This window comes from Phyllobates terribilis, unplaced genomic scaffold (genome assembly GCF_046119375.1).
Source record: "Phyllobates terribilis strain yellow unplaced genomic scaffold, ASM4611937v1 Scaffold_1__5_contigs__length_1240528914, whole genome shotgun sequence".
In the NCBI taxonomy this organism is placed as follows: domain Eukaryota; kingdom Metazoa; phylum Chordata; class Amphibia; order Anura; family Dendrobatidae; genus Phyllobates; species Phyllobates terribilis.
In genome coordinates this window covers 176052349-176066712 of record NW_027362761.1, presented here as the reverse complement: position 1 = coordinate 176066712, position 14364 = coordinate 176052349, and the positions used below count along the sequence as shown (strand labels likewise).

Here is a 14364-nt window from a genome sequence, read left to right as displayed (position 1 = left end):
AATCTGCCGGTCGATGACTATTTAAAAAGGACTTTTCACCAGTTTGAGTAAGTTAAACTGGCCACTTCGTGAACAGTGGCTGCAGATCTGAAGAAAACATAATTTTTATTTCTCTTCTCCATTGCAGAGATAATAGCTTGTAAAGTTTAGGCTATAATCTATGTTAAAGCAAAACCATCATTACAATCCTACTAATGCTTTGTGAGTAAAGAGCCTTTAAATCCTCACCTTGCTTGCCGAATTTTATTTTGACATCTTAGGGAAATCCAGCTTTGAAGTTTTAGTTGTGATTGCAGGGGTCGGGCACTGCAGCTCTCCTGCCTCGCTCCCTTTCCCTGTCCATCACTGGTCTGTGGCCTCTGATAGACAGGTCACTCTTCTCTCAATGACCTGCCTGTGCTGCCCAAGATTTTGCGAAATCTCAATCATTTCCCTGGGGTCATCTCTTCAGAGGAGCCAATTTTCGCGCAGATCCATCTCTCCCAACTTCATCAGGAGCTAACTGCTAATAGTTGTAATATCCTGATGACAAGTTACTGTGGTTGTGTACTTCTTTCCTTGTAGGACGTTGACCAATCATAAGCAGGCAGACAAAGAACACAACTTCGCAATAGTTTAGAGCTAGTTTCTCAGTATAAGGCCACGGCCCCACTATCAGTATTCGGTCAGTATTATTTCTCAGGAGTGGGAGCCAAAGCCAGGTGAGGAACAATCAGAGAAAAGGTATGATAGAAAGAAGTCACCAATTCTGCATTTATCACCCACTCCTGGTTTTGGCTCCCGCTCCTGACAAAAAATACTGACCAAATACTGATAGTTTGGCCGTGGACTAAGACATGTAACGACAGACAGTCTGCTCTCCTCACATTAGAGCTATGTGTGATTACAAAGGACCAAGAGCAGAGAGGAGTGTAATTATGTACACCTTTAATCTCACTGCAATCAGTGAGGGAAAGTTGCAATATACAGGAGCAATTTGTCTCATTAAGAACAATTGTGCTGCTCCAATCTCTCTGTGCTGTCAGCCCTACCCCCACACTAGCTGCCATGAGATGAAAGATGAAGAAGTGTTAGTAATCGCACTTACCTCTGTTCCTGACACTAGGTAATCACACACAGCTCTGCAGTGATATTAGTGAAGGTAGAATGGCTGTGTAGCATTACATGTCTCACACAGGAGAAAGCCTGTTCTAAGCTACTGTGGGAGCTTGTTCTTTTTTTCACCAGTATGTTGCTGCCTGTTTATGATTGGTCAACCAACAAATCTCTGTTAACCCCCACTTGGACTTCACAAATTATATCCTAAACTTTACAAGTGAATATATTCACAAAGGAGAGGAAAAAAATGTTTTATTTAGCTCTGAAGCTGCTATTCCATGATGTGGCCAGTTTAACATGCTCAAACTGGTGAAAGGTCCTCAGTAAAGGGAATCTATCAGTAGAATTAACCCCACTCCTAAGCAACATGAGCATGCAAGTCATAACAAGTTGAATACAATGATACCTTGATATCTGTAATCTGATATCTTATTCCAGAGAAATCCAAGTTTTTTGTTATATGCAAATAAGCGGTTAAGGTCTATGGGCGGGTCACTGAACTGCATGAGAATCTGCCTCCAGAGATTATTTTAAATTGAAGTGGAAGTTACCAGTGTGATATGTAATGGCTGCTCTCTACTCCTGATCTCACTGCAGAGCTGTGTGTGATTATAACTGACACAGTATAGCATTAAACACATCTCTGCAGTTGTCATTTCATCATGCTTCGGCTTCCATCTCACAGGCAGCCAGTGTTGCAATATAGCAGAGCTGTGAGAGTTGCAGCATAAGTGTTTGTCTTACAAAGTTCAGTTCTACTGTACTATGTTGGTTACATTTCTGACACTGGTAACTCCCTATTTCATTTAAAAGAAACTCTGGAGGCAGATTCTCATGCAGATCTGTGTCTGGCCCATATATTTTAACAGCTCAATTACGTGTAAGAAAAACCTGGATTTTTCTGGAATAAGATATCGGATCACAGATATCAAAGTATCACTTTATTCAACTTCCTATGACCAACATGCCCATATAGACCACTTAGGAGGGTTGATCCTTCAGACAAATCCCCTTTAAGGGGATAATAACAGTGGCATTTAAATTTACTGAAAGCTCAGCTAATTAACATTTTTAAGATGGTATCAATGACCTCGATCAATCAACAGTCACAATAGCCTTTTTTACATTTACACTGGTCACATATTACAATTGCTTATAAAAGGATGGAATGAACAATAAATGGTTCAGGAAAAATTGTCCTAAGAAAAGCTTGAGAAAAATCATTTCAGTGAGTTAAGGCACAGCACACAGTATGATCACAGTCTGGAGGTACACTTCATCATATATTTGATGGGGAGTTTGACCTTGATTAATACTTTCATCTAAGAAAACAAAAAGCCATGGAAATACATCCATACAATTCAACACAGTGCTTATAAGTCTTCAAATTCTTTAAATAATTTTTGTAATGTCTCACAGTGTTAATAAATAAGAGGAATCATATACTCCCTCCATAATTGCCTGCAGTTCCCATTCTGGCCCTCATCCACATCCACCTAGTCTCAGCTTTCGGGTCCTGTCCTTGACACCTGCTGACTCAAAGACTGTCTGCAGTCGTGGCCCACCTCAACCAGAGTGGACATTGACCTCTATTTCCACAGTGCCAAGGAAGGAACCAGAAAGCATAGACCAGTGAGGGACAGGGGAGTGCCAGAATGGGACCCGAGGGAAATTGGGGAAGGCAAATATTCGTTAGAACACCCCTTTAATGGCATTCTAAATGGGACTTGGGTTTAGGTTTACCTGTGGAAGAAACTGGCAGAAATTTCCAACTTGGATGTTCAATGCTGCCACCTGCTCTTCAACCATTTTTAAGGGGGAATTTTTGCCATTGATATACCATGTTGACTGGTTATTTGATACTTGGATTTCACGAACAAGGATCAAGTTTCCAGAAGCCCTGTACCTAAATAACAAAGACATATTAAATTGTGAAAAATCTAAAGCTTGTTATAAATAATGAGATAATGTAAAAATCTGAAATGACCATATTCTAGCACTGGTGCCAAGACACAAATCGCTATCCATTACCCAGGACATTATTTCACATATGCTTTTATGTGCAGAGTAGTGATGAGTGCAAGTGCTCGTTACTCGAGTTTGCTGAGAGTGCTCGGGTATCGCGGGTGCTCGAGTGACATGTTTCGAGTCACCCGTGGCCGCATATTTCGCAGCTGTCAGACAGCCACAAAACATGCGGGAATTGCCCGTGTTGGTCAGGCAATCCACCATGTTTGGTTGCTGTCCAACAGCTGCGAAACATGCGGCTACAAGGATTCAAACACCCACGATACTCGCTGTATACCCGAGCACCCTAGGCAAACTCTAGTGCTGAGTAAATGTAAAAACAGCAAAACATTTAAAAGTAGTAAGAATAGGAAATAATACAAAAAAGTCCAGTCGTAGAAAAAAGTTCTGAAAGCAAATTAAAATGTTATTAGAAAAAAAATCAAACTCACTTGGTCTCTGTATGGCATCGCTGCAGTCATCATGTGGTTAGATAGCACTGGGTCAGCAGTGGGGAAGTACAGAGACCAGCAAGGGACTGGGAAGTGTCTGATTGAGGGCAGTGGGGGATTTGTAACATGCTTTTGCCTTTTTGGTTTGTTTTATCCCTTCCAATAACATTGTAAACAGTTTTCAGAATTTTTCTTATGGACAGAAAAACGACTGAAGGTATTAGAATCTTAATATAAAAGAAATATTCTAAAAAAAAAAAAAATAGTGAATGCAATGTGCAATTTAATTTGCATTGATCCAGAGCTGCAGTTCGTATTAAAAATGTGCGCAAAACTAGAAGAATGGATGAATGCCAGCTGGCTTAAACTGAATCCAGACAAAACTGAGGTTCTTTTGGTCAGAAGTAAGCACCCAACAGCAAAATGGCAGCCTTCAACTGAAAACCCTTTATCCCTGGGAATAAAGGCCCATCAACACAGGTACATGCCCTTATAACCTCCCGGCTGGACTATGGTACTGCCCTACACGTAGGCCATGAACAACATAGGCTCCAGCCTCATGTAGGATCTACTGAAGTCACTTCTTGTCATCTGTTCAGTCTGGCGTATAAAGAAAAATAACACACACCTTCAACATGGGGCATTGTACCAAACTGATTAATTTAAGGTCCAAATGTGCAGAGTCCTTTGTGAGAAATGTGCAATACAAATGTTTTTGTTGTTAATTCCTAATATTTTTTCCCTAAAGAAACATTTTGACAATAACATATTAGCAGCAATCCACAGGACAAGTGACAATTGCTGCATTGATGAGGACCCCTTGCTGCTCCTTTCCAAGTCTATGGGACTGATGGAGTTAGCCAAGCAGCAGTGTGCATGTGTGACCACGGCTATAGACTGAGCTCCTCCCTTCTCTGCCTCATCTCTCACCTCTACATAGAATCTTAGCAGCAGCATCCCTCATCTCCTATCTGAACTGAGCATTGTGAGAATGAAAGATCGGTCCTGACGGAAAGAAGCTGATTTGTCAGATAAGATTATAAAGCTTATTTTCATGTGTACCCTTGATTTACAAAATAAAAATCAAAATGACGGCTACTCTAAATTCATTCGGGTTTGTAGGCATTCACTAATGCACAGAACTTTTAAAGAGGTTGTCCATTTATGGGACCAATTTTTTTTTTTACCAACATGTATTTTGGCTAATTTCTTTTTGTGTTTCGTCAAAAATGTTGCACGGTTTGCCTTCTATAGACTGTGTTGCACAGTCTATTACTGGCTGCAGAATGAAGTAACTGAGAATCCATCAATCACCCCACTATGGCGGCCTGATGGAGAGTTTGTACCGCTTTATATGTATTTTTCTCAGCTCCTCGCAGCTGATATATGACAATAGACCACATCAAAGTTGAATGTGGATGAAACCATAGAGCCTGTAAATGCTAAAATACCTGACTTTTAGTCCCACATACAAACATTTGAGTAAAAAAAAAAAAAAACTCTTAATTACGCTGGGAGCGGAGCCTGTGTTATTACACCATATAGCTGCTGTTGCTGCTAGACTGGTAAATTCCATTGTCAATCTGACAATGACAATTACAAAGTGCCCCTGAACCTAAAGGGGTCTACCAAGGCATTTTAAGTGGGCTGAGGTCTGGACCGTTGCAACACCTTATTTTCTTTTCCAGCCATTCTGATGTAGATTTCATGGCGTGCTTGGGGTCATTGTCCCACTATATGGCTCAATTTCAGCCAATCTTTAGCTTTTAGATAGATACCCTCACATGTGACTCTAGAATACTTTAGTATATAGAGAAGTTTTTGGTCAACTCAATGACTGCAAGGTGCCCAGTTCCTGTGGCCGGAAAACAAGCCTAAATTATCCCCTCTCCACCAACATGCTTGACAGCTGGTATGAGGCATTTGTGCTGATATACTACTGTGTTTGGTTTTGCCAAACATGGCCCAGGACTTTACGGCCAAACATCTCAGCTTTGGTTTTACCTGTCCAAAGGACATTGTTCCAAAAGTCTTGTGGTTTTCTCAGAAGAAATTTTGCCAAACCTTAGCCGTGATGTCATGTTCTTTTGAAAAACAAGAGGCTTTCTCCTGGAAACCCTTCCAAACAAACCATGCTTGTCAAGTCTTTTTTCTCTTTGTACTGTCATGAAGTTGAGCATTTAACATGCTAACTGAGGCCTTCACTCTGAGCTGTAGTTTTTTTTTTGCCGTTTCTGAGAGCATTACATGGACTGTCATTGGAGCAAATTTGCTGGGATGTCAACCATCTATAAAATGCTTCCTACTTGTGAATAATCTTTCACTGTGAAACAAGAAATTTTGAAATGGCCTCATCACCAATCCTTGATTGAAGGAAAGCAACAATTGCTTATCAAAGATCACTGCTGAGGTCTTTCCTCCTTGGCATTGTGTTAACACAAGCCTGAATACTCCAGACCACCAAACTGCCCAAACTTCTGCTGATGAACAATTAATCAATAGGATTTGATTGGCATCACCTGGCTACTACTTAGGTCGAATTCAGATGTATGGACTAGCCACAGGTCTATTGACCCAAATTCAATAGCCGTATAGGCAAATATGAGTTTGTTCAGTTCCGGTCAGAAGCTTTGCTGCTACTCCGTATACAAACTGTTTGACAGACTGAATTCGGCCATATTCTGTGAATTCCAATACAAACATTAAAGGTGTACATACTTTTTCACACACTGCTTCCACACTTTGTCCTAGTTTTAACAAATAAATGACAAGGAGTAATTTGTCACGTGTTGTTCATCTAAATTTGAGGATGTATTAACCTAACTGTATGACCATCTATGTTTTTTATTATGCTCTGATAAATAAAACCATAGAATTCAGAGAGGGTGTACTTAATTTTTCTCTTGGCTGTATGTGGGTTGTTTATTTTTGTAACTGCCATGGATAGAGTCGCACACATCCGCAGTTACCTCTCTAATCATTTTCTTAAAGAGGACCGTTAACCAAATTTTTCATGTTGAACTGGACGCACAATGTAATAGGCGCTTGCAGAGCAGAATAAAATGTTTTTGTTTTTTTTATTTTTGTCTCCATTGCAGAGATATTAGCAATTAAACTATTTGGCATCTATTTAATTCTTTTAAAGCCAAGTGGGTGTTACCAAAGAGGTTCCTTGGGGGCGTGTACTTCTGTCTCTTTCTGAAGCCAACCAATCAAGAGTACAGCAACACACTGGGAAAAGAACACGCCCCCCACAATAGCTTAGACAAGGCACAGTGTGAGACATGTATTGACATATAGTGTGCTCTCCTCACTGTGGAGTGATTACATGTGAATAGCAGAGCCGAGTGTGATTAGTAGCTTTCAGCTCTCATCTCTGACAGTCAGTATAGAGTGGAGTCTCATTACAAACATTTCTAGTAGCTCATCTCTAAAAAGTCAAATGAGCTTTAATGGCAAAACCAAATACACATTAGCTTTGTCAAAGCAAGTGTAGTGCTCCCAAATCTGCTGTACTGTCCTACCCCCCACACTGATTGCTGCAGATGAAAGCTGGCAATCATACTCAGATCTGCCGTGCTGCAAGTACATTTTCCCCCTTGTGTGTGGATTCCTGTTTCTGATTGGCAGCTCTGTAAGAGGAGACGTGCCAGAGACGAGAGCTCCAGTACATGTCATCACTCTGCAGTGAGGAGAGCAGCTGTTTGCCAATGCTATTGTGGGGTTGTGTCCTTCTTCCCCAGTGTGTTGCTGTCTGCTTAGGATTAGTCAGCATCTGAAAGAAGAAGCAGTACATGCGCCCACTGAAAACTCCCTGGTAATGTCCACTTAGACTTAAAAAAAAATTAAAAAAATAAAACAGTTTAGGGACCAAATACTTTGATTACTAATAACTCTGCAAAGGAGAGGAAACATTACAAATAAAAAAAGGCTTTATCCTGCTCGGTAGCGTCTATTATATCAAGTGTCCAGATGAAGGTGAAAATTTAGGTGGAAGGTCCTCTTTAAAAGGGGTTATCCAGGAGTTTAATTATTTTTGTGTATGGGGCTAAGAACTAACATGCAGGTGATTGCAAACTACCTGCCTATTCTGCACGAGATGATCTCTGCTGACTTACCCAGTGATTCTACGACTTCAATTCACCACTTGTCAGAGCAGCTCTTCCTCTTCTGGTCTGCTCTGTTGACAGTGTGTCACTGCAGACGTCATGTTGATTGACAGCCAGCTCCTCGTAGTTTGACAGACCGCTCCCCGCTGCCTGTCAATCAACATGACATCAGAATCGCAGGCAGGAGCGGTTTGTGACCAGCAGAGATTGGTGTCGGGCAGAACAGGTTCTTAGCCCCATAGCAAAAAATAATAAAAGTCCCGGATAGCCCTTTTAACTACATATTTGTATGTAGTGATGCCATTTTATGAGCCTTGGAAGCAAGGGGGATAAATAAAACTTTATTAAAAAGACATTTAAAAGACCTTTGCAAAGAGTAATGCTTACAATTCAAGCTCAACCGAACCTTTTTGGCAACCACGTTTCACGTAAAAACCAACCTGAAAGACAAAAACACTCTTGAATATTATAAAAAAAAAAATCTTCTATTTGCTGGTCTCACTCAATTAGATACGTAACACTAAGTTTTACTTATTCTGACTGCCATGCATATCAGGAGATGAATAGAAGTGAGACACAGGTGTAAAACGATTTCTTTACAAGGATATGCATATTAACAGGGATGCGCTACTTTTGTTCTCCTTAGCCTAAAGCAATAAGATCAATATTAAATGATCTACTGCCACCTGCTGGTAAATTTATTTCAATGTTTTTTAAAGGGAACCTATCACCTGATAAAACGCTAATAACCTGCAGATATGGGGTTAATCTGCAGGTTAATAAAGTGAACCTGCCTGATGCCTGCACTTAGAGCCACGCTGCTGGAATAAACAACTTTATTCCTCCAGGCAGAGTTGCAGTTTTAGTCACAGTGGCGGGGCCGACGCGGATTCAGTCACTTCTCAGTGTACAGAGTGTGGCGGCTATAACCACGCCCCCTGCACTGACTGACAGCTCACTCAGCATTAGGGGCCGGCTGTCAGTCGGAGAGGTGGCTGAACCAGCAGCGGCATCGCCCCCGTGACTGAAACCCAGAATGCTATCTGGAGAAATAAAGTTCATCACCCCTCCAGTAGCATGCCTCTAAGTGCGGGCGCCGGGCAGGTTCACAACGCTATTAACCTGCAGATTAACAGCGTTATTTTTAGGGAACAGGTTCCCTTTAACGCTAACTAAGATTTCAGTCTTCTGTTATACAATTTTTTCCCTAGGATTTCAACAATATTTATTCTCCATGTGTCTATTATAGAAAAATAAAAACGTTTTATGTTGCCATTTGAGACCTGTAACATTTCCACTTTTCTGTTAATGGAGCTGTGTAGACTAATTTTTTGAGTGCTGAGCCAACGTTTTTATTGAAGTCATTTTGGAATAAATGACGTATTAATCGCATATTGTTGCATTTTATTTATTGTTTTACTTATGGCGAATGACAAAAGCAAATTTGGTATTCCGAGTACTTTTCTTGTTACGGCTAGTATTTTGATAGATATACATAGTATTGATAGATATATAGTATTTGATAGATACTTATAGAAGCGGTGACACCCAAATATGTAAAAAAAAAATTTAACCCCTTCACGACATATCGTACTCTTGTGAAAGACTGTTTAGTTGGCATTCATAGGAGATTGTGATTTTAGCTATACATAGCAGTGCTGATGCACTGCTATGTATAGAGCAAGTGATCAGATGATCGCAGCTTCAAGTACCTAAGGGGACTATTAAATACAGTAAAATGAGAAGAAATATTTGAAAGAAAAGCAACAAAACAAAAAAATTATATAAAAAAAAAAGTCAAATCACCACCCTTTTGCCCAATTAAAAAAAAAAAAAAAAAAAAACATATTTGGTATCACCGCATTCACAAAAGTCTGATCTATCAAAATAATCAGATCGGTCAACGGCGTAACAAGAGACAGAATCGAAAAACCAGAATTACATTTTTTTTAGCCGCTGCAACATTGCAATAAGAGGCGTTCAAAACATCATATCTATCCCAAAGTGATATCAGTAAAAACATCAGCTCGGGGTGCAAGAAGTAAGGCCTCACCCAGCCCCAGATCCCGAATAATAGAGACATTACGGGTCTCGTAAATTGGCAATAAAAGAATTTTTTTTCGTAATTGTACTGACCTGGAGAATCACATTGCCAGGTCAGTTTTACCACATAGTGAACATGATAAAAAATAAAAATAATAATATGTGGAATTGCACTTTTTTTGCAATTTCAATGTACTTGGAATTTTTTTCCCTGCTTTACAGTGCATCACATGATAAAATGAATGGTGTCATTCAAAACTACAACTAGCCCTCATACAGCTATGGGGACGGGAAAGTAAAAAAAATTATGGTTCTTGGAAGGGGAGGGGAAAAAAACGAAACCAAAGTAGAATATAGATACATCGAATAAATGGGATAGATGGTAGCCCCCTACATATAATAAACTAGCACCCTTTAGTGCCTTTCATATGGCACTAAAGGGTGTTTTTTAGACTTATTTAATTTAACCTATTAAATAAATTAAAAAAATGATGTAGGGTTTTTCCTATTTTTGATAACCAGCCAAGGTTAAGCAGACAGCTGCGGGCTTATATTATCAAGCTGGGAAGGTCCCCAAGTATTATTCTTTCCCAGACTAAAACTACAAGCCCGCAGCCACCCCAAAATTGGTGCATTACATTAGATGCGCCAATTCTGGCGCTTTCCCCAGCTATTCCCGATTGCCCTGCTGTGGTGGTAATCGGAGTAAAGGTATATGGGGTTGATGTCAGCTGTGTAATGTCTGCTGGCATCAACCCCTGGGGTTAGTAATGGAGAGACATCTATCAGATACCCCCATTAATAACCCACAAATATTTTATTTTGACAAACACCCCCCGACTCTAGCCCTATTTCACAAATTTATAAAAAAAAATTATGACACTCCATAGGTTGCTGTATACAGAATAGTTGGACGTTGTGGGCACGCCATGGATTACGTCAGACCTATGGGGATTATTTTTTAATAATCAATTGGTAAATGAGGGACTGTCTCTTGTCTTTACTTATTTAATTCTCTCTTTTTATGTCTTTCAGGTTCCCATTGGTGGACTACTTCGTATCGTCTTGGATTTTTTTTTTTTTCCCAACTGGGGGTGCCAGCTGTCAGAATCCCAGCGATTAATAAGTTATACCTCATTCTATTGATAGGGGAAAACTTATTAACTTGGTACTTATTAATTAGATCACCTTCTGAATCATAGGTTGTTACAGTTAAGTAAAAACAGAAAAATGTAAAATACCTTATCAGCTCTGCCAATAAAAGAAGTCTTCCCAGCAAGTCCTAAGCAAATCGCACAAACAATGCTCGACTTCCCAGTTCCATTGGCTCCAACAATCATGTTTAAGTGAGGACCAGGAAAAACCTCACAATTATCGTAAGTCCTAAATTGAAAATGTACAGGTCTTAGATAACAACTTACTTCTGCTCACATCCACAAAACAAGCTATAGTGGGATATAACCTCAAATTTCAACCACTTTTCGGATATCTACTTGCTGTTAAAGGACTTTTCCGGTTTATTATTTATTATGCTTTCTTATAAAGCGCCATCATACTCCATAGCACTTTAAGAAAACCATTGTCCCCCGGCTGCAGTTTGAATGAAAAAAATAAAAATAAAAATCCGAACACTGTGCTTTACTCACTTTCCCCAGGCACAATGGTGAGCCTCTGCTCCTGGTTTATTGTCTGCAGCGCTGAAGTCACGTCAACAACACTGCAGCCAATCAGTGAGCTCAGCGGCTCGTACCATCAACTTGGGCAGAACCGCAGTTATTGGCAGCAGTGATAGTGACGTGACATCAACGCTGCAGATAATAACATACTCCGGGAGCAGTGAAGGAGACTCCGCGCTGGACCTGGGGAGGGTGAGTAAAATGCAGTGTGTACTAAAGCATAGAGACAGGGGTTTCCTGAAACAAGAAAAACCCTTTAATGAAACTCATGTTCAAATACACATATAGGGGCAGATTTATCAAAACTGTCAAATAGACAAGCTGTCTTTGTTGCCCATAACAACCAATAAGAGCTTTAATTTTACCCGAGTAGCTTAAGAAATGAAAGCTGTGCTGTGATTGGTTACTATGGGCAACAAAGCCAGTTCTTTTAGATCATTTTGATCTAAGGGGTAACGTTCTCCTTGTGGAGTGTGACATAACTGGCCTGATTTGTCACTCTCCACAAGGAGAAATGTTACCCCTTAGATCCCAATCTTAAAGCGCACCTGTCAGCAGGATTGTGCTTAGTAAACCACATACACTGTCAGGTGGGCGCCATTACACTGAGTGAAATGATACCTTTGATAAAATCCGTCCAGTGGTTCTTTTATAATCTTTATTTTCAGTTCTGCCATAATGATATGCATGTGCTCTGGGGCGGGACTATAGGGAGGGGCTGTAGCTGGTGCTCTCATTATGTATTCCTATCTCTGGCCTCTGACAGGTCACTGTGCTTTCAGTCACCTGCCTACTGTTTTAAATATTGCCTGTGTAATTTCTCTGCCCATGTAAAATTTACATATCCCAAAATGGCCACCCAACGCCGGCGCATGCAAAGTAGCATCTTTCAGTTGCCGAGAGATGCTTATGCGCACGCGCGGGCGCCATTTTGCTTTTGGAAAAAAAGAGTGTGGGTGCAGCAATATGGCGCCGCGGGCAGCAGGAGCCATATTGCTGCAGGCACATTTATTTTTCCTCTTGCAAAATGGCGCCCGCGCAGTAGCATTTCTCGCTTGACGCCCACAGAAATAAGGGGCAGAAGTGCTACAGTTGCCCCTACAGCTCTGAGTGACGTGAGCAGGGGGTATAGTGAATCATTGAAGGGCGATGTTTTCGTTACAATACCCATATTGATACTATAACCCACTGGTGTAAGGTGCCTGAATTAAGAGGGGGATGTCCAATACTTGAAAACCCCTTTGTAAATGCTTTAGTTGCCCAAGAAAAATAAAAAAGAAACCTTGTACGCCGCTTCCGCACTGGCGCCCTTCCAGAAATGTCGGCTCCGGATCTCCCCGCTGCTTTATCATGGCGTGATGAGCGCTGCAGCGCTCCTATGAGCATCAGGAGAATGGGTGCTGCCATTGCTAGAACCGAGCTGGTGCAGGAGGCGAGTTTGGGGTATTCTTCTTTACGGAGGGAACTTATCGTAGTGGACAACCCCTTTAACTGTAGGGCATGTACTATGGTGCCCCTGTTACACCCACCTCTGACAAGTGCCAACACAAAGGGCAGAAAGTACCAACATTCCCCTTTGCAACAAACTCCGGGACTTCTGGCTGAAGTCAAGTACAAGGCAACTATCACCAAAACAATGGCGGCATATGCCAGACAGAACAGGCGCAGTAGTATATCACTTGTGCCCAGTACAGAGCCAGAAGCATGGGCGCACAGACGGCCGACTTACAGAAAATTCTCCATCTTGATCCGGAGGATGGCGCCCTCGATAAGCTGCTTATCCTGCTGCCCACTGGCATCAGCTTTCCTCTTCCCCAGCTGGGTCGCCATGGTCGCACAACTCCTCAGCCCGCGGGACCTCTGCGCCGTCTGGAACAATTCCTCATACGTCATCAGACGTCACCCGGCGGCGTGGCCATGTTTAGTAAGGGCAACGTACACACTGTGTTAGCTACTTGCTTTCCGAAAGAAGCTTATTGAACGGCTTTTTTCAGAAGACGCTGGATGTGTCTGTACAGGGACTAAACAAAACATATAGAGGACCGGCTGTACTATTGCTTAGTGACTGGAGACCGGGACACGTGACCGCCTCTGAGAGATGGCGGGAACATGGAGGCTCCCGCCGCGTGACTCGGCAGGATTGCTTGTCAGGCGGGTGTTCCACAAGACTTTACATAAGAAAGATTATTAATAAGTCTTGTATAGTGAAAACAGCAAGGTGACAGGCTATAAGTCCTCATTCAGACGTCCATGAATCACATGATACGTGTTATAGCCATGTATGTCACAGACAGAACACGTACCCTTTATAGTCTATGGTGCTTTTCATATGTTCTTTTTCAGAGACCGAGTGGACCTCAAAAAATGAAGGAAACATCCGACACATGAATCAAAATGACCCATACAAGTCTGTGGAGCTGGTTCATTAAGAGTGCAGTCCTAATGAAGGGGCATGGTGGGGGTAAGATGCACCAAATTCATTATGAGGCGCACGCCACATTATTTGGCTCATCTTCTCAGAAACAATAAAAACACTTGATCATACAAAAAATAAGCCCTCATCCAGATCCCAAAAAATGGAGATGCTACAGGTCTCGGAAAATGACGCCATTTTTTTTTTTCTTACAGATTTTGGATTTTTTTTCACCACTACATGTTTGGATTCTGCTCCCTAGTACTGGTCTGGAGAATCATAATGGAAGGTCACTTTTAGCATTTAGTGAACATGTTTAAAAAAAAAAAACAATTGTGGAATTAGAATTGTTTTCCAGTACACTATATGGTAAAATCAATGGTGTCGTTCAAAAGTACAACTCGTCCCCCAAAAAACAAGCCCTCACATGGCCATATTGACGGAAAAATAAACTAGTTATGGCAATGGGAAAATGGGGAGCAAAAAACGGAAAATTGCAAGGTTGTGAAGGGGTTAAAAAATTTGGATTTTATTTTAAGAGATTAATCCCTTGCCTTCCCCCAACC

General features: G+C 41.2%; 1 protein-coding gene across 2 annotated transcripts in view; it reads right to left on the bottom strand.

Annotated features, from left to right (window-relative positions):
• SMC5 (structural maintenance of chromosomes 5) overlaps nt 1–13302 on the bottom strand; it is a 140726-nt gene extending 127424 nt beyond the window's left edge. For both annotated transcript variants that reach the window (XM_073670264.1, XM_073670274.1), the window contains exons 1-4: nt 13115–13302; nt 10951–11092; nt 8054–8106; nt 2842–3004 (exon numbers count right to left, since the gene is read on the bottom strand). In XM_073670264.1, coding sequence (XP_073526365.1) covers nt 2842–3004; nt 8054–8106; nt 10951–11092; nt 13115–13278 — 522 coding nt within the window. In that variant the 5' untranslated portion in view covers nt 13279–13302. The remainder of the gene's footprint in view (nt 1–2841; nt 3005–8053; nt 8107–10950; nt 11093–13114) is intronic.
• Nucleotides 13303–14364: the final 1062 nt, after the last annotated feature.